Source organism: Terrapene carolina, unplaced genomic scaffold, assembly GCF_002925995.2.
Source record: "Terrapene carolina triunguis isolate 2854851 unplaced genomic scaffold, T_m_triunguis-2.0 Scaffold113, whole genome shotgun sequence".
NCBI classification, from domain to species: domain Eukaryota; kingdom Metazoa; phylum Chordata; order Testudines; family Emydidae; genus Terrapene; species Terrapene triunguis.
The window spans coordinates 10,970,295-10,991,256 of record NW_020664464.1 but is presented as its reverse complement, the minus strand read 5'-3'; the positions used below and the strand labels follow the sequence as shown (position 1 = coordinate 10,991,256).

Genomic DNA, 20,962 nt, shown 5'->3' with positions numbered 1-20,962 from the left:
GGGGGGGGGGGGGTGGCTGCAAGCTGGCAGCCCAGGATACAGTCCAGGAAGGCACAGGCTTATTTCTAGCAGCAAAGGCGCTGCAAAGCAAGAAACAGATTACAGATACAGACCAAGGAGTTTAAGAGAGGTTTTAAGACACAGACCAAGGTTTAGCTTGAGTCTGTGTGCTGGGGAAACAGAGCCAGCAGCTAAAGTAATAAAAGTATAGAAAGTTTCATAGAGGGATTCTTACCAGTCCCCAAGGCAGCAGCAAAGGCAGAAGCAGCAACAACATCAGAAGAAGCAAGGAGGGCTCGGTACGGTCTTGATAATCAGGAGGTCTCTGAGGCAGCAATTCGTTCTTCGTGGGGGAGGGTTAAAAATGGGGGTACGCTCAAAAATAAAACGAGAGCAGAGAAAGGACCCCCCAGAACCCCTGGCTGATCAGACCAGGTAGCAATGCAGGAACCTTTCTGATGTTTGTTTCAAAAATGCCTGTTCTTAAAGGCAATCTCAGGCAGTTTCCCCACCAGTAATCCTGATAGGCTCCTTCTGTCACAGGGGAGGAGATACAGGGAAAAACTGCAGGTGAGCATAGAGACGTGCTTGGGCAGAGTCCTGGACCATAGGCGTGAGTTCCCACCTCAGGACTCAAAAGCACATGAGGCCTATGACTCATGCCCAGGATCTCAAAAACACATTAGGTCTTGCAGCTCTGGACTTTGCCTACCCTACACCGAGCCCAGGTTTAACAAGGTGATAACAGGACCAACCCTTTGAACAGGGCAGTGGTCCCACTTAGCACGCAGCACAAGTGGCCATCCCTTTGAGAAGGGCAATGGCTCTTGGTAAACAACTTAAGGGGCCCTCCCTTTGAGAAGGGCAGTGGCCCTGGTAAACAACTTAACAGCCAGGAAGGGGCGGCCACAGGAGGAGAACAAAAACAAAATGGAGTAAGGGGACAGCTGTAAGAAACAAAATGGAATAGGGGGAAAGCTGTAACAGATATTAGGCACCTAAGTACCTTTGTGCATCTGGACCTAATCGACTATAGCATTGTCCAAGATATCACAAATAGAACAATACTAAGGTACTTTGCTAATCCTACGGTTGGAGGTGGTCTCATAGTTACACTACAGCTGCTGATAGAAACCGAGAGGTTCCAGACAACCAGTTCTCTGCTCTCTCCACACTAATACTGTATTTCAGTATGTCCCTTTCTTTCACCTGAATTCAATATCTTCTCTCCTGGTTCTTTGATACAATATATTTACCATAGTAAATTGCCAGTATTAGTGGGGAGGTCACCATTGCTTTATCTGCTTGTTCCAATCCCGAAGGCATGTTAGCATGACACAAACGTTCTGTGTCGGCATTATACACAAGCCAGTACTCTCTAATTTAACACTCCCTTAATCCCTTTGTTGTGCATAGCCCAGATCACAAGGGCAACACACACAGTTGGCAATAGCTCAGCAGGATTACAGTTTTAGTCCTGAAAGCTAAGAGTAGAATGGCTATGGAAGTCAAAGTCCTCTTTCTGATCCTTGCTCCACCCGCTCTCCCCTCCCCCCAGCCTACCAGTTGTGATTGCATCAGACTGGCAGGGCATTGTCAAGACCCTGCATTGACCCTGTTCTGTGACAGACTGAGAAATAGAAGGTTTCAGCTTCCTAACTAAATCCCTGACATAAAAAGCCTGTCAAAAGCTTCCTTTAATGGAAATGAGTAGCTGGTTTTGTTTGTTGAGTGCGTTTTTCTTCTTTTTTTTTTTTTTAAACTTCAGGGTTTTCTGTTACATGGCTACATGACACAATCTGGAGGAAAATCATTTATTTTTAACATGTTTGGAGAGAGAGAAAAAATAAACTAATGCCAATTAGTTTTCCTTCCCCGTAACAATATGTCTACACTGCAATTAGACATTCGCAGCTAGCCCGTGCCAGTGCCATGGGGCTCAGGCTAAGGGTATGTCTACTTGCAGTGTAGACGTTCCAGGGACCCTCCCATCTCACAGAGTCCTAGAGAGTCCTTAGATTCCGGATGACCATGTCAAGGCACAAATTGAAATACCTCTTTGCATCTCCCTTCTAAGAACAACAAACAGCGTTAAAGCCAGATTCTCTCATGATGTAAATTAGCGTAACCAATTGACTTCAATGGCACTCCAGTGATTTATATCAACTGAGAATCTGGCCCAAAGGTGTTTATTTATACCAAATGCTCTATGTTCCACTCATACTACAGCTCCAGAATTATGGTTTAGGAATTATGCAGTCACTTCAATTTAATTCATGTTTGGTTTATAACAGTTTCTTCGTTTAGAGAATGATTACCAAGATTTTTATGTGTTAAAAATGTACGCAGATAAAGTGTAAAATCAGAGGCTTATTTTATGAACTGAGTTGTATTCACTAGCGCTGGTTGTAACTAAAAAGACATAGTGGAATTCTAATGGAAACAGAATTTCCACTTGTTTAGATGGAGCAGTCACCACAGGTGTATAAAGAAGAATTACTAGAATGGGGGGGGGGATTAAAAGGCACATGACAGAGACAGAAATAAAATCTATTTATTATTCCAAGGTTAAATTCCCAAGTGAAAAATAACTTCCCATTATTTTCTGTATGTAGCTTGCTGCCTGTTTCCATTACCTTTGAGAAACATGGTCTGTGGTTGTACATTTATCAATGAAGAAACTGTTTTATTTGTTTTCAGAACAGAATAAACCAGACCAACAAAATCACAAAAACCATAAGTATGTTCATAGGAAATTATATATCTTATATCCCTCCTATCTTTTTTCACCAACAGAAAAGAAGTCACCCTGACTATGCCATGACCATTACAAAAGCACATGAGAAAAGACTGCCTGAGAACAAGGTCTGAAACCTTTAAACTTCTCATATGTTTAAGCAAAAGTATCCAAGGCAATGGCTGCCGAGACTATTGTGTACCGTTTAGCTTTGAGTAATCTTAACTTGCTTCCTTACCAAAATAAGGGTCTTTCACTCACATTTTTGATATGTGCCTGTAAATTCTTTGGTTCTGATTTATAAAAAAATGCTTCTATGTAATGAATTCCGATGTAGGGCCAAATCCTGCTTCTGAGTGAGTAAGGTGAGTTGGATTTGGCCCTGAGCCCACAAGCAAGGTAAACACTCTCCCAAATGTGTTTTTAATCTAAAACAAATCTTGAAACTTAAAATCAGACACGTCTAAGCCTTGAAATGAATTGTTTACTGTGCAGTGGTTGGCACTAAGTAACCAGGAAAAAAAGCCCAATCCTGCATACTCTTTGTGCACAGGAATGATCCTTGTTAATAAGGGGCCTGACCCTGTCCCCATTGAAGTCAATCGGAGTGTTGACATTGATTTTAATGGGACAATGTTAACAGGAGTTTGCAGAATCTGGAAATCTCAGAAATAGTTGATATTGACACTGAGGATTAAAGAAAAAAAAACATTCTCTAATTGTTCTCATTACAATTTACTATACACTATAAAAGAGACAGAAAATGACATTTTTAAGCAAAATATCAGATTTAAAACTATATGAAATGGAAATCAGCCCTTCTCAAATGTGTATTTTAAGTTAAGGTAAAAGTAATTAACAGCTATAGCTATTGAAAGTTTACTACAGTGCATACATGGAAAAGATGAGTACTATGTTGGAAATGCAGCCTCAAACAGTTGCAAAGGCAGGCACTGTATTGCGGTTATAGTATTAGTATTTGAGATTAAGCAGAGTTTGACATTGTACGTGTTCAGATTAACTGCCTTTAAAAACATCCGTGATTTTCTTGGGCACTGTTAAAAGAATCCATGATTACTTTGATATACATTTACATGGGCACGCATGTACATTTGAAAAGTAATGTGAAAATAATAAGCAAGTAACAATTTGCAGTTCACATAATTATAACCACTCATGAGAGTTACTTCAATTTTCAGAAGCCACAAATTCTTAAGAGGACCTTTGGGAGAGTCCACACTTCCTGGCTTGGACACCTATCCCCACCCCTCTTACTTCCACGGGCTCTGGCATTCGAGCCCCAGACTTAACAAGGTCCTTTCAGCTGAGGGTGACCCCCTCATTCAGAACAGGTTAAGTACAGTTCTGCTCCCCTTTATTCATACAATAAAGACAACAATACTGATAACTTTTCACTACCCCTGTATTTAGTATTAAAGTGATTTTTAACCCAACACCAGCCAAAGTTGATCACTTTGAGCAACACCACTCTATCTGCTGGATATCTAGGCAGAGTGGGTGTGCTCATGTAAATACAGTTTGCTCCTGAAGTCTCTCCCCACTCCCAGCTAGCTGTCAGGGGAGAAAATCATTCAGACCCTGCTTACATCTACATATACATTCTCTAAATGTACCAAATTCATGTCAAGTCATAGTGGGGCCCAATGCTGCTCTCAGTGAAATTAATGGGAGTTTTGTCCAGACTGCAATGGCAGCAAGATCGAGCCCCAATAAATGAAAAACACTGGTTTCCAGGATGAAATCCTGAACCTATTGAAGTCAATGGCAAAATTCCTTTTGATTTCAATGGAGTTAGGATATTACACCAGGTAGCTTTGCTATGCACTGACCTGTAACCACTAGGCAAACTAAGTGGCCGCCTAGGGCGCCAAGATTTGGGGGCGCCAAAAAGCGGTGTCCGGAGTCACGGGAATCAGCTGAGTGGGGCAGGGCAGGGAGCAAGGCCTCCATAAGAAACCCGCCCCCACAGTGAGGGGCACCACGCAGGACGGTCAGTGGGAGGCTGCGGCCGAGGGACAGAGCTGTTGGGGGAGGCAGGATGCGGTCCTGAGCTCAGGTGAGTTTCACCCTCCAACGTGCCGCGCCTGGAGCTGGGCGCAGCCACCTCCTGGGGTGAGGGAAAGTGAAATTAAATCCCGCAGCGTGACGGAGGGGAAAGGGCTGGCGCAGGTGACGCTTCCAAACACCGACACACACCCCCGGTGGCACTGTGCCAATGTAGGGAGCTGGCCCTGATCCCCAGGGAGATCCTCACCTGCTCCCTGGGAGAGCCCAGCTCTGCCCTCCTTGCCCTTGGGTCCCCTCCGGAGGGCGAAGTACTCAGAGCCTGGGAACGTTTAGAGACCCTGTGAACTGGGGGCATTCTCAGGGCCAGAAGGGACTCTTGTAATCATCTTCTCTGACCCCCTTGTATTAATTCTAATGAACAATGCCACATTATGCAGTATTCATTTTTGAAAGTTTTTAATAAGCGATGCTCCGGGGGGGGGGGGGGGAGCGGGGGGGGGGGGCGCAAGGTGGAAGTTTCGCCTAGGGCACAAAATATCCTTTCACCGGCCCTGCCTGTAATGGTCCGCTTCAGTGCATGATTCAGAAAGATATGCTGCCTGAAAGGAAACAAAATTACTGGTGCAATCACGTGACATTACAATAATATTCCACAGAGTAAACTAGAGTGTCTTTGTTCGCAGCTCTCAGACACTCAAAGTCTCATGATGACTTCTGCAATGAGTGGTTCAGCAGCTACAAAATATAGTGTAGAGAAAAATAGAAAGGTAAGATTCATTCTTTTGAAGTTTCCTATCAATTTAAGTTCCAAAATTTGGCATTTCTAGTATCAACTATTTACAACAAAAGAAGAAATCAGCTAATGCAAGATTTGGAATTGATTGGATGTGTTAAAGATTTTAGGTAGTGCAACACTGGGGTCACTACGGCCCCAATCCTGTCAAGCAATACTTACTTGTACCTGCTGTGAGTAGTTCCATTGAAATCACACTGCACAATTTAAGCACAAGCGTAAGTCTTTGATCTAACACTGGGTCTCAGTAGGAAAGAGCGAAAAGAAAACGTATCTATACACCTATCAATCACATGAAGGGAGAAAACCCAAGTATCTACAATATTCAACTAAACACCCAAGTAGGTGTAATTTTATATTATTCATTAGGTCTTTTCAATTTTCTATTGTATCTTAAAACTTAAAGAATTGAGAGGTTTTTTTCAAATTACAGACATTTTCAAGAAAGACAAAATCCTATTTAAAAATTGAAACATTTTGGTTGTAAAAAGTATAGTGTTTTTGCAGCAGATGAATTCACCTTCCCACCTATTCACATTTGGAAAGACATGCAGTTTCATTACACCGCCAGTTTGTCCTTTAATGGGATTTTGGGGTGTGAAAAGAATGCAGGAATGGGCCCTTATTGCACAGGGCAGTCCTCTCCCAAACTCACGGAATGAGGACTTTTGTTTACATGACTTTTAAACTCTTGAGCTCAGATACGCAGAGGTATTTCAGCACTTAAATCCCATGGGATTTAGGCACCTAGATACATTGGAGGATCTTTATCGTTGTTCTCAGATGGCCCATCACTACATCCAAACTGCACTACAGAATCACTAAAAAGCATTTTCCCAGGTTTCTCCACACTGAACACATAGCAGCCATCTATACGGCTATAGAACTATTTATGCATAAGCATACATACATTGTTTTACTGAAAGCAGGATCAGGTAAGGTAGCAGGGAAATAAGCACCATATAATTCCTACTTGGGGAAATACAGCTTTAAAAAAACAGCCCCATTTATTTTCCAACATAAACACCTTTCAGCTTCATACCATATTTCCAGCTAAGGCACTGAAGTACAAATGAACTTTATTAGCAGGTAAGGCAGCCCCCTGTTCCAGTCTCTTTACTAATCAGTATTACAACGAAGTACAAAAAGATTCAGTGCACTGAGGTGTGTAACTAAAGAATGTCCTTTGGAAAACATGTGCCTCACTTGCCTATAGGATATTCAGCTATGGAAGATGGAGCAATATCACTCTTGTGCATTTATGGGTGTGTCTATACTTTAATCAAAGGATGTGCTTATAGCTTGAGTAGACATACTCCATCTAATCTAGCTAGCTTGGGTCCCAGAACAGTAAACCCTCAGTAGCGTGAGCTTCCCCCATGAATAATTACCCAGGGTTCTAGGCAGGCTCACACAAGCCACACTGAAACTCCTGCTGCCACACCTTCACTGCTCCAGGGCCTGACCTACATTAGAGCTAGTTCAGGAATGCCTATTCAACCTACAGTCATACCCTGTGGTTACAGTATAGACATACCCTAGACTTTGTCCTTTCAGACTGACAGGTGGCAAAACTAAGTAAGGAGTGTTTTCCAGTGTTCAAAAGGCCAGAAGTCATCCTGCTTGCTCACAAACGGGTGTAATTTTCCAGAGGCTTGTCATCAGTAGCAACAGCACTCTCTGCTCCTGCCTCTGTCTCCACTTTGACAGCTGGATTGAGCCTTGCAGGGGTGTAATCATTTCTTCTCATATCTGTGGGGGGAAACAAATTCAGTGACATGGACAGTAACTGTTTGGAGAATATACACAGACTAAGCATGAGCCAGATCCAGAGGGTGAGAGTAAGGGGCACGTGAACCCTATATTGTGTATTGGGGGAGAGGGAGATGCTGCACTGACCTGACTCTTCCTAAGAGAGGTCAGACCAGAGTGGGAGGAGATGCACTCAGGGGTGGCGCTATGTTTTTTGCCGCCCTAAGCACGGCAGGCAGGCGGCTTTTGGCGGCGCGCCTGCGGGTGGTCCGCTGGCCACACGGATTTGGCGGCGTGCCTGCGGGAGGTCCGCCGGTGCCCCGCCATCGACGTCCCCGCCGCCGAATTACCACCGCAGGCATGCTGCTGAAAGCCGTCTGCCTGCCGCCCTCACAGCAACCGGCAGGCCGCCCCCCGCGGCTTGCTGCCCCAGGCACACGCTTGCTGCGCTGGTGCCTGGAGCCGCCCCTGGATGCACTAGAGGACGACCCATGCAGAGGCAGAAGGGGGTGGGGAACTTACACAAATGTATTCTCCACTGTCCTACACTACTAGTTAATCATTTGCAAGTCCTGCCCCTTCTTCCCCCATCCCAATATCCATTGGCCACAGAGGCAAGCAATCTGAAAGATATTACAACTCCTGATTCAGAATGAGGCAGCTATTGAAATCAAAGTACTTTTCATTAGAAAAAAAATACATAGATGGCAATTCTCTCTCTTTCATCCGACACCATATTACAACACTTTTCACCCAGAACTGCAATTAGTTTTGACACTCTGAGCCCCGTAAAACGGATCTGATCTGCATCACAATGAAAAGTACATTTCTAATAAATATAATGTATGTGATTGGTGGCTCCAAATATATGGAAAGCAAAAGCTGTGATGTATGGAGCCAGGTTTGAAGGCAACATCCGCAAGAAAAAGAGAAAGACTCACGGAGATCTCTCTGTGGGCTGATGCATTGCTGATTTTTACGGAGTTCCTCAGATCCTTATTTAAACACTAAGGATTATTGTTGTGGTAACTGTATTGATCCAACTGGAAAGTAATCTATTATTTTACATGGAGAAGAAAATAATTGAATGTGTGTTTAATGGTAGGGGTTTACACATCATGAACTCCAGACCTCTCACTGATGGCTTCTAATTTAAAAGTGATAGCCAGGCAAAAGGAAAAGGGAAATGGAGTGCCAATCAGTGCAGCGCAGCTTCACCTGTGCTCGAAAAGGGAGGTCCAGATCATCAGCTTTACTCAGGAAAAAGATAATGTGTCAGTGTTACTTAATCACAACTGACCAGAGCTCTAAGTAAATACCCGTCCTTAGTCATTTCAGGACCTTCGTTATTTTGCAGTTAGAAAGTTAGACGTGGACTGGAAATAAGTCACAACAGTATGCCCATTGCCCAATATGCCACCCATACCAGCTTCGACAGAAGATTGTTCTTAAGATGGATTTGCTGAGAAACATATACAATCTTGCAGTTCATACCAGGAAGTTTCAGCTTCCTGCAGCAGGAGTTACAACGGTGCTTTGCAATGAAGTTTTTAATTGCACGTTCCCCTAGGTTTGCTGGTCCAAACACCATCCCTCCAGATCTGGAAGAAATAACAGAATATCAGTGAGCTGAAAGTTAAAGAAAGGATGCTCTATATGCATTACCCCCTGGAATTCTACTCTTTAGAATGTAGTGGAGCTGTTTCAGGGATAAGTTATTCAGTGAGACCAATTTTTCTATGTAACAAACCAAAGTACAATCAAACCCTTTTAAATAAATGGGGTCAAACCTTGTCTCCAGTGCACAACTGGGGAGATTAATGAAGTTATCCTCCTTCAACTCAGCCTATGGAGGAGTACCAGGTTACTCCCTGGCTATTTCTGTAACCTCAGAGGTCCAGCAATACTATTGGCCACTGTGCTCCGTCTCCACTGGGGGAATCCCTGGTGGATGTACTCAGTCCCCACTAACACACTTTGACAGAATTGTGCTCTATGCTGCTCGGAGGGCATGGGCTCCTGGTGTGGACCTTCCTCCACCTACCCCACAACAGAACCAGCATGGTTGTGCTGCACCAAGTATTCTCCAGGCCTACAGAATGAACGGGATTGTGGGAGACATTAGGGTATAAACCGGAGCTACCAAAGAGGTCAAATTCAATGCAACTTTGACCGGATTTAGGAACAGATCATTTAAACAAATACAGTTCCAGCGTTTGCAAACAGAAAGAGGTTTCCTAAAACAAGCAGAGCTCTATTTACGCCAACACCTGTTAGAAGTATAGGACTGTTAAGAATACAGTACATTGCTAGTAAACAAGGCTCTTCAATTATCTGCTTCCAACTGTACTCATTTCTGTATTCCTACACTTTCTGGGCAATTCAGCAATGTAACTAAATTCATCTGTGGAAGCATACAGCATATTCTGGATGAAGCTGACAAAATAACAAATAGAAGTAAGATAAACCAGACATGTATTAGAAGAACTGCATAATTATAACAGATTCTTAATGTAGTCTGAAAGATCAGTGTTCATTAATTTTAATATTTCTCCACCATTATTCTCGAGGATTTAATTGACATTCTAGACATCACGGAACAGAGCACACAAGGAACACTTCCAAAGAAACTTTATGAAAGCTAATATTTTATTTTAATGACATGCAGAGTGGAAACAACACATTTTAAAATCTGAAATCAATTATAGCTGAGAAAAGCAGGCCTGAAAAAAAGAATCTGACTCTCACAAATCTCTACTCTCCATGCAAAAACACATCAATCACCTCCAAGGAGAGCAGCTTTCAAAAAAGGCATGGACAAAAATTGACTTTTCATATATATATAGATATTCATTATATATATATATAACGAATCTCCATTTCCGCTGGAGAGAAGTACAGTGGCTACAATGAAGATACGCCAAACCTAGAATGGAAGGCCTGATAACTTAATGTCTGGCTGACAAGCAGTGACTGTTCCCTGGCTCATTCAAGGAAATAACACAACTAGGACTCGTTCTAGTGTCCTCTATGGCTCCTTAGTGTCAGAGAAGTAGAGCAGAAGCTGCATAGTATTAAATAACATGGTACGTGGTAGTCATTTCTGGCTTTTGGTCCAATCTGGTAAAGTGCCAACAAGGCACTCTTGTAAGTAAAGCAGCATGCCTGTGCTAATGCAATGTGAATCTGCCCGTCCTGTCCCATCCCCCTCCCCCCCGCCCCCAGTGCCTAGACCACAAAAAAGTTGAGGAGTCTCAGCTGCCTCTGAACTAATGGACCTCGTCTGTCAGCTCAAGCTATACCGGCTCATGCTTCTGGAACTGGAGGTCCTGTATTCAATCCATGTAGATGGCCTGTCCAGCACATCATTGGGAAGCCCAGTTCTGTACAAATGCACTACAAAAGTTTTATTTTGGCCCTTCAGACACATGCTGATGGCCCTTCAGACACCTCTGCTTGCTGGTGCCCCAACCACCTACCTGGGCATCTGCATGGAGATAGTGGGAGTTCTTCTAACTCCTACTGCCTCTAACCACAGCCATCTTCTTTGTCTTATATCTTTTGATACCCTCCTGTGGCATATTTTTCTTGCTACAATCCTGTTCGTCAGCTCTCTCAGTATGTAAGTTATGCCAGGCTAATGCGGCTCATCCTTATTTACTAACTCGAAACATAAACCCCTATTTACAGCACCTCTGAATCTGCATCGCTGTCATGATGCAATTACAGTGCTTGCTCATGCCTTACAGGCATAGCCTTGTGCTGTTGGTAGTGACAATTGTTACATCCTGTCAGGAGCACCAGGAGGCACTATTCATCAGAAAATGCCTCCCAGAGCTCTGGTGTACAGGAAAACACATGAGATTGCAGGGACTGAAACTGTGTCTGGACACTGGCCCTGTATTTTCCTGGCAATAAAGTTTCAGCTATTTATATTTGGGGCTAGAATCCAAACTGTATCAATTTTCACACTGCACACCTCATGTACCGCACACCTGGGTCACATCCTTGGCTGACTTTGATCAGTTTAGCTCTGTTGAAGTCAATGAAGCTATGCTGATTTACAGCAGCTAAAGATCTGGTCCTGGGTTTAGCATTGGCCACCCTTTCTAAATACTTCTGTAATTGTAATCACTGAACTAGTGTATAGAAAACTACAGAACTGTTGTGAGAAATAGCATCAGACCATCATAGGGGGGTGGGTCTTGACATTAAAAACTCCATTTTAAAGGTAATGGTAGAATGCATGAGAGAAAAGACCCATTATGCGATAATGGCATAAATCTCCCACACAAATTACTTTAAAAATGAACCCCAGAATCAATGGAACTAAAGAAACAACACATTAATAATAATTATAATGATTATTAGTAGTAATAAAATATGCATCAGCCCCATCAGACAGATGTCACCCACTCTCTTCTGGTATCTAAGAGAATGTGAGCTCAAAGACATGCCTTTGAGTCTTGCTAGCAACTTTTCAAGCAGTATTCAATTTTTGGAGAAATAAGTCATTGATAAATGAAAACATAAAACAGACCCCGATACTGCTGGAATTTTTCCCTGGTGAGTGAGTGAAGGAGAAAGTTAAGAGTGCATTTTAAAGATTTTTTTTTTTAGGAAGTATATCTCTGGAATGATCACTTTACACAAGTATATTGCTAGCTGCATACAGGCTCCATCTGTAGCTTCATTGTTATATTCTCTCAGATCACTAAGTCAAAACAACACTGTTTTGCTTCTTGCAGTTCTTAAGATTTTCCCTAACACATGAAGCGCAAGCTGGGTTTTTTGCTTCATTAATCAGTGTCTGCTATAACTCATCTTTAGCTAGCAAATCGAATACCTGGCTATTTTTGGAGATGACAGAGCAAACGAAAAGGATTTGATTTAACCTTTAAATGCAAACTATATAACTCATTTTTATTAATCTGGGTGTAATGCTTTAAGTGCCCAGAAATGATGGAAGGTACTTAACCCTTCATAACTGAAGTTCTTCAAGATGTGTGGTTCCTATCTGTATTCCACTGTGGGTACACATGCATTCCATGTGCCTGAGACTGTAGTATCCATTGGTCCATGCCCTTGCTGATGCTCTGTGCTGATTGTGTAAGGGAAAAGTGGATCAACTCCTCACCAGTTCCTCCTCTTACCACAAATCAGAGATGATCCTTAGCAGAGAGGAAGGAGGGCACATAGTGGAATACAGATAGGGACCACACATCTCGAAGAACTCTGGTTACGAAGGGTACGTAACTTCCCTTTCTTCTTTGAGTGCTCATCCCTATGTGTATTCCACTGTGGGTGACTGACAAGCAGTACTCCGCGAGAAGGAGGGCATGATGATGGAGGAGGTCTGGTTGTTTGTAGAACCACTGCGTTCATTCCACTATGGCAACAAACTGCCGGGGTGACTTTCCGATCTGTTTTCTTCTCTATAGGTAAAATGCCAATGATCATCTCACATTAAGGGAATGAAGTCTTTTCCTTTGCTGGCAGCGTGGGGTTTTGGGAAGAACAGAAGTAAGTGGATAGTCTGGTTTATGTGAAATTCCAAAACTACTGTAGGGGTAAATTTTGGATGTAGTCATAGCAAGACTTTGTCTTTATCCAATAGTGTGTAATGAGGATCTGCCATTAGGAACCCCAGTTCACCTACCTGCCTGGCCAAGGTGATGGCAATGAGGAAAGCAACCTTCATAGACAGATGAAGCATTGAACAGGTAGCCAGGGGGTTGAAAGGTGGCTTGATAAGTGTTGAAAGTACTAAATTAAGGTCCCATTGAGGGTTAGTTTTCTTGTTGGTGGGAAAGTTCTAATTAAACACTTTTAGAACCTGGAGGTGATTGGATAGATACAGAGAGTCATCTTTTGGAGGGTGACATGAGCTGATTACCTATGGGAAAACCCTCATCGAGCTAAGGGAAAGACCCATCTTCTTGAGTGTAAGGAAGTAATCAAAGATATCAGGACTACCTATTTTATCAGGAGACATACTGTGGTGTTGGGCCCAGACAGAAAAATGCTTCCACTTGGCTAGAGAACGTTTTCTGGTGGAGTCCTTTCTGCTTTAGTGAGAATGGCTTGCACAGTTTCTGAATAGGAATGTTCTAGATCCAACACCCATCCAAATACCAACCCGTGATCATGAGTCAAGAGGACCTGGAAGGGATGAATGGCTGGGCTGGCATACGCAGGAGACCTGGGAAGCAGAACAGTTCAGGCCATTTGAACACAATGAGAATGGCTCATGCTCTGTACCGTCAAATCTTCCGCAAAACTTGAGGATGTAGCGGTATAAGAGGAAAGGCATAGTTCAAATGGTCTACCCAAAGAAGTAGGACAGCATCACCTCTGAAGAACTGGCCCTGAACTCCTTTGGAACAGTATGTGCTGTACTTCCCATGTGTCTGGGAGCAGGTCCCAGGTAGGCTCCCCCTGAGCAAAGATGCTGTTTACCACAGAGCTGTGTGACACCCATTCATGATCAGTGGCAAAGTACCTGCTGACGCTGTCCGCCAGTGAATTTTGGGCTCCAGGATGGTACGCTGCTGATAGGGTGATTGTGATTCTTCCAGTTCCATACATTGACCACTTCTATACACAAGGGAATGCAACTTACTCCTCCCTGTTTGTTTATGTAGAATATGGTTGTCATATTGTCTGACATTATGAGAGAACGTAAGATTGGATTAATGGTAAGAATGCCCTGCATGCTTCTCCGACTGCTCTGCATTCCACGAGATTTATGTGCATTCTGGTTCCTAGGCCATCCAAGTGCCCTGTGCTATGTGACTGTCCATGTGCATCCCCCAACCTAACAAGCAGGCAGCTGTGATTATTGTCCTGTTGGGTGTGGAGGATAGGAAAGGAATGTCCATGCATACGTGTGCAGAATCTTTCCACCAAATCAGAGAGGCCCTTATCTTATTGGGGATTATCACTACAGTGTTCATGCTGTGTTTGTTCAGTATACATACTGTTTGAAGCCAAGCGTACAGGCATGGAGGTGGATGAACAGCAGTACGTAAGTAGATGATGGCATGTGACCTAGGAGAGTAAGGTAAATCCAGACCAATGTCAGAGGATTGTGATTGTGCATAACCTGATTTATTGGGTTGCCCATGACTTGGAATCTGTCCATCGGGAGCTGAGCCCTCGTTTTGAATCTAAGGTCACTCCTATGAAATCTCTAGTCTGAGCCAGAGCCAGGATAGACTTTTGCATGTTCACAGAGATTCCCAGGGATTCTAGGAGATGGAGCAGCGATGAGGCTGATGTTATGACTTCTGAATATGTCCTGTCTGTAAGAAACCAATCATCTAGACACTGGAAGATGGTAGAACCACCCAGTCTAAATTGTGTGGCTACTACAGAAAATAATTTTGTAAAGATGCTGGGTGTAGTTGCTAGACCAAACGGGAGTTGTGTTGCAAGTCCTGGGCTTTCTCTAAGAGCATTTACAGCTCTTCTGCCACACTCTGAACCAGCTCTTGGAATTGTCTGTGGTCATCAGGAAGAGACAGCGAGACTGGAGCAACCACTTCATCGTCCTCTTCTTCCATAGGCTCAGGAGTTTCCCTTTGACCTCTGGGAGGGGAGGGATGGCAAGACTCCCTATTGACTCATACGGACTCTGGGTACTGTGCGTATGGGTCCTGTGGCCCCAAGTAAGGCCAGTATGAGGGGTCAAAAGTAGATTGTCTTATATTTGTTGTGAAACATCTAGCACATATTTGCAATAATACATCTATAGTATCTATAATCAACATGTGATAGTAATTACTTATTAATATTGTGCAAATGTTTATTAATTACTAATGTTCTTGATAATACAAATAATATTAGTAATAATAGTCATTTTGGAGACAGGAGATCAAGTTTTTACTCCCAATTCTGGAATTGACTTGTTCTGTGTCCTGGGCAAGTCATTTAATATTTCTGAACTTGTTTCCCCTTTTGTGAAATTGGGTTAATGATATGTACCTAGTACTTAGGGTGCTGTGACATCTAACTGGAGACAAGACTTGATCCGACACTCTGATCCATACAGTAAGAGTCGTCTGTGTGTGTGGAGCCCCACTGACCTGGGACCTCCGTGCAGGATTAAGGGCTTGTTCACACAAACATTTAGTTCACACGAAGCTGGGGTGTGAATATACCCCTGACTTGCACTAACTGATTCCGTGGGACCTAACAATATAATAGTAGTATGCCCTGATCTTCTCCGCTTTGAAACAGGAGTAGATTAAAGTGCACTAACAAACTTTTGGTGCACATTATCAGGGTCCACATGAACAGTTAGTATGCAGTATATTCACACCCCAGCTTGCTGTGAACTCAGCGTTCATGTAGACAAGCCCCAAGTGTCATAATTTAAGGTCAGAAGGGGCCATTAGATCATCTAGTATGACCTCCTGTACACCCCAGGCCAGAAACAAAACCATTTTGTCTCCCCACATGGATCAGAGCCATTGTATATGAAGTGTTGTTTATATAAAAAGCACTATTATCAATCCTGTTGTGAAGCCAGAAATCTTGTGTGCCTAGACCCCTCCCCATTCTCCTATATCACGTATAATTATTAATTTGGAACTACACCATCTGGAAAAAAACAGCACTACTACATTCAAATCAAGTATTTAACTCCTGACTAAAAAAAAAAAAAAAAAATCAAAAACGCTCATTGAGAATGTAAATATCCACATAAAATATACCATTAGCTATCAATTGTCTGAAGTGAATTACATCAAACACACCATGTTCTGAAATGACAGCTAATAAAATGACAAACTTACTGCTTGCCTTCAGGTTTAATAACAGATGGATCTGTCAGGTTTTCCCCAACACCTACAGTAAATTAGAAGAGAGTGTTACAAGCAAAGATTGTTTTTTTTAAATATCATGTTATAAAATCATAACCAATGTAAATATCAATTTCCTCTGTAGACTCTAAATTTACACTTAAGTTAAAAATAAAATGCTGTACTATTTGTTAAAAATAGACAAACAAATGCTAATTGTTCTCACCCCATTTCTGATATTACATGCTCGTGGATTTATGAATGGATAGGCTAGAAACTTACCCAAATGGCTCTATACTATGAAACCGTGGAAAGAGTTGCCAAAACTGTTGTAACTACAGTAAAATGAGGCAAGATCCTGAGGCCTGTACTCATGTTGAATAGCACCTTATTTCATTATTAAAATCCTGTTGATTTTATTAGGACCACTCAGGGGAAAAGTGCTATTCAAGGTGAGCAAGGGTATCAGAATATGTCCCTTTATTTAGATGTTGTGATGTGAGGATGCTGGGGTCTATTCTCCCCTTTGGTGGTGGTTACAGTAGAGTTAGATAGGTAACTCCAATAAGTGCTAATAGGCGTTTTGTGGTAAATGAATGGAAGAACAGATTCCTTTGTGCTAAACTCCTCTCCTCTAACCAATGCCCCATTAGGGCTTATGGGATTCTACTTTAAAAAGTCATTGCCTTATATCTGAGTAAATGATTGGGCTGCTGATGTACAGGAAAACTTCCATGAACATTAGCATCCAATTATTTTAATTCCCATGGTCCATTAGTGATGAACTCATGTGCTGCAATGGATACAGGTAGATAGGTAAAGAACAGCTATAACTATTGTGCTCACCGTATGTTAAAACACCTGAAAATTTGTAACACGTTCCAATGACAATGGGTCTTTGTTAATACAGAATATATTTAAATAAAAGTATAATAAATATAGTTATAGATATTAGGTGTGTGAGAGAGAGATTTTGAGACACACACACACACACACACACACACCCCTTTAGTTGCAGGTCTCCAATAGACAGACTTGTCCACCTGGAATTCCAACTGGAACAGATTTTGTGCTGTGATTACAGAGCTCCAGTTTTGGGACAGCCAATCAGTATGGACAACCCGAACGCTGACCCATGCCTGAGTCAGACCTTTTCTGAGGTTTAAAAGAATTTTGTAAATAATTTTACTCCATTTTTTTCACACTTCTCTTTCCTGGGTTGGGATGGAAATGAGGGCCTCAGTTCTGCAAAGATTTACGCACATACTTCCCTTTTCCAGGCTCAAGCCAGTGGTACTGGTCTGTCAATTTCAGGAGTACTATACTAAACCAAGTTTTAAAAATAAGGGAGGAAGTGTGGCTCAGTTCCAATATGTTGTAACAAAGATACACAAAGTCTTTTTATATTTCTTAATGTGAAGATAAAATCCGATGAAGGCCAGCATGGATTTAACGGTTGATTTCACTTGACCAGGAAGTCTTACTGTAATTCACAGTTTCTGAATGCTGTAAAATGTAAATATGATAAGCCTATGTCTAGCAGCACAAATTGCCCTTGACAGGAATGAGAGCCAATGATGTTTAAACTGCTTGATGGATGGTGTTCATTTTCTGTACACAGTCAAATGTTTATTTTTTTAAATATACCATGTTCCCCTTTACACATGTATTGTAAAGTGATCATACCACACTCTGTGCTCTTTTGAGGGGCCACCTGGCTCTGTGAATAGTTCTCAGAACTGCAGCTTAAACTGTTTACAGTTTTATTAATGAAAAATATAAACAACTGATGCCAGTTTTCAGCCTTCCGATGAGAAAAATGTGTTTTTGTTACAAATATTTAACAATCTTCATCAACATTAACATGTGAAGTGGTTTTTATACAGCTAATTGAAATGTTACTGTGCACTGTTTTAGTACACGGTGCTTGTACACCTAAACTAGATATATAGGGCCAGATACTGTTCTCATTTACACCTATATAAATTCAGAGTAACTCCATGGATGTCTTTGGAATTGCTCAGGATTTTCATGGGTGTAAACAGGAGCAGAATTTGTCTCTTTTTCTCTAAGTTGAATTCAATGTTGTTTTCTTAGTGGCATCTCTAAGTTATATAATAAACTGTTGCATTTTGGCAGTCACCTTGCAAATCCAGGACAAGGAGCTCCCCTCGGGTGTACTCGTAGGTCCAGTGAGAGAAGGCCAACATCATCTCTTCCAGCAAATTGCTGGGGGAAATCTCATCCCCGTTGTTGTTGTTGTACTTGCAGAACTCACCCGTCATGTACTTCTCTATGGTGAGCCACTGATTGGCTGAATGGCAATATATTAAAAAAACCTCCAGAAACCTGTGGGTAAAAATGCTGTCAGTCAGGAGCTGGCAGGATGATGAGTGTCCTCACAGTCAGGTCACAATTATTACGGAACAAAGCAAATATACTGAAAAGTGGGACACTACTCCACCACTTACAAACTTCAAGCCTCTTAGAAAACTTTCAGCCGCAGAAGATAACAAATGGTAGATAGCAGGGAGTCATTCCTGAGAGATGTAACCTACTGGAGAAGACATTTCAGAGAATGATCTCAAAACAAAGCCCTTCTGTGGACAGGAGTGTCAGTGAACAAGAAGCGTATGCTGAGTAAACCAGGAAATGCCATTGTTACACTAGCTAATCTCTACAGCAACGTCTAGGCTACGAGCTAAGGGCGTTATTCCCCTATTCACATACACCTCTACCCCGATGTAACGCTGTCCTCGGGAGCCAAAATTTTTTACCGCGTTATAGGTGAAACCGTGTTATAGCGAACTTGCTTTGATCCGCTGGAGCACGCAGCCCCGCCCCTCCGGAGCGCTGCCTTACCGCGTTATATCCGAATTCATGTTCTATCGGGTCGCATTATATCGGAGTAAGGTGTACTTGCACTAGCTCTCATTGATCTAGCACAAGTATAAATAGCAGTGTAGCTGCATTAGCACGGGTAGCAGCAGTGGAGGCACAGGCCAAGTTTCAGGCAGGTTTGTACTTGGCACAGTTAAGCCATGCCTCCATTGCCGCTACGCATGCTATCACAGCAACACTCCTATTTACACTTGCTCTTGTTCGTGGAGAGCGAACACAAGTATGTGTTCTCAAGCAGGGGAATCACTCCCCTACCTCGTAGTGCAAGCATAGTTTAAATAGATGGACTGAAATCTTTAAGATTAATTAAAGAAATGCCCTTGAACAACAAGTGCTATAAAATGCTAAGTCAGGACCCCTTTGGAAAGTTAATTTACCATCACACACCATTTTGTAAAAGAGGTGCAAAGTTGCACTCCTTCCCCTGCCTGATGATATTCTCCAAAATAACAAAAAAAAAATCCTCATTTTTATAAGGCACACTTGGGCTCATAGGATGCACTATGTTACACCTGATAATCTACTCAGTGTAAATCAAGAGAAACTCCACTAAAGTCAGTGGAATTGGGGTTTATCCCTGTGTAAAACTAATGTGAGAGGATATTTAGTATCTAGGTTCTCTCAGTTAAGATGGCTCAAATCTTCCTTTCTTCTGCAGAAAGGAAGCAGTAAATTTATGTATGCAGTTTATTATTGTGAGGGGGGGAAAAAACTGTTTTGTTTTTGCAGTTTTGGGGGGGGTTGTCTTTTTGAGGGGCTGGGTTCCTCTCAAACTCAAAAACTTTCCTCAAAATAAGCCAGTCTAAAGATATCCAGTGAGCAGTAATGCTCACAGATGCCACAGCATCTAAGTAATGGGGTGAACAGGGAGAATATTCATAGACTTTAAGGCCAGAAGGGACCATCATGAACATCTAGTCCAGTGGTTCTGAATTTGGGGTACACGTATCCCTGGGGGTATGCACAATTTTTCCAGGGGGTACATCAACTCATCTAGATATTTGGCTAGTTTTACAACAGGCTACATAAAAAGCACTAGCAAAGTCAGTACAAACTAAAATTTCATACAGACAATGACTTGTTTATACTGCTCTATATAGTATATACTGAAGTGTAAGTATAATATTTATATTCCAATTGATTTATTTTATAATTATATGGTAAAAATGAGAAAGTAAGCAGTTTTTCAGTAATAGTGTGCTGTGACACTTTTTGTATTTTTATGTCTGATTTTGTAAGCAAGTATTTTTAAAGTGAGGTGAAACTTGGGGGTACGCAAGACAAATCAGACTCCTGAAAGGGGTACAGTAGTGTGGAAAGATTAAAGAGCCACTAATCTAGTCTGACCTCCTGCATATCACAGGACACAGAACCTCACCCACCCACTCCTGTAGTCGGCCCATAACCTCTGGCTGAGTTACTGATGTCCTCAAATCTAGACTTACAGACGTCAAGTTACAGAGAATCCACCATTTATCATAGTTCAAATGAGCAAGTGACCTATGTCCCACTCTACAGAGGAAGGCAAAAAACCCTCCAGGATCTCTGCAAATTTGAAAATTCCTTCCCGACCCCAAATACTGAACCACAGTTCTACATTTCCTAAAGGGAAAAAATATGCTCATAAAGCTAAGTAACTAAAAAACAGCATACAGTGAGACAGAACTGGCTTGTGTAGAAGTGTGGCTGCTACTGAACAAGCAAGAGTATTTCCGGGTACTGGGTAATGGGAATGTTTTTGGGACAAGATCAAATGCTCATGGTTTCCACATCTGATGGTGCATATTCACCCCTGATGTACTAATGATGTAATACAAAGAGATCATATCCATGCCCACTGAATTAAATAGAAAGACTCCCACTGACTTCAATAGGCTCTAGATCAGGCCTTACATATATTCATAGATTGTAATACACATGAGGTCATCATTCCCACAGAAGCACAAG

At 42.2% G+C, this 20,962-nt stretch overlaps 1 protein-coding gene across 1 annotated transcript in view; it reads right to left on the bottom strand.

Annotated features, from left to right (window-relative positions):
- Window positions 1-7,185: 7,185 nt before the first annotated feature.
- Window positions 7,186-20,962, bottom strand: part of TRPM6 (transient receptor potential cation channel subfamily M member 6) — a 123,544-nt gene continuing 109,767 nt past the window's right edge. Inside the window, exons 37-40 of the mRNA XM_026652362.1 lie at window positions 18,258-18,463; window positions 16,109-16,160; window positions 8,805-8,911; window positions 7,186-7,310 (exon numbers count right to left, since the gene is read on the bottom strand). Coding sequence (XP_026508147.1) covers window positions 7,186-7,310; window positions 8,805-8,911; window positions 16,109-16,160; window positions 18,258-18,463 — 490 coding nt within the window. The remainder of the gene's footprint in view (window positions 7,311-8,804; window positions 8,912-16,108; window positions 16,161-18,257; window positions 18,464-20,962) is intronic.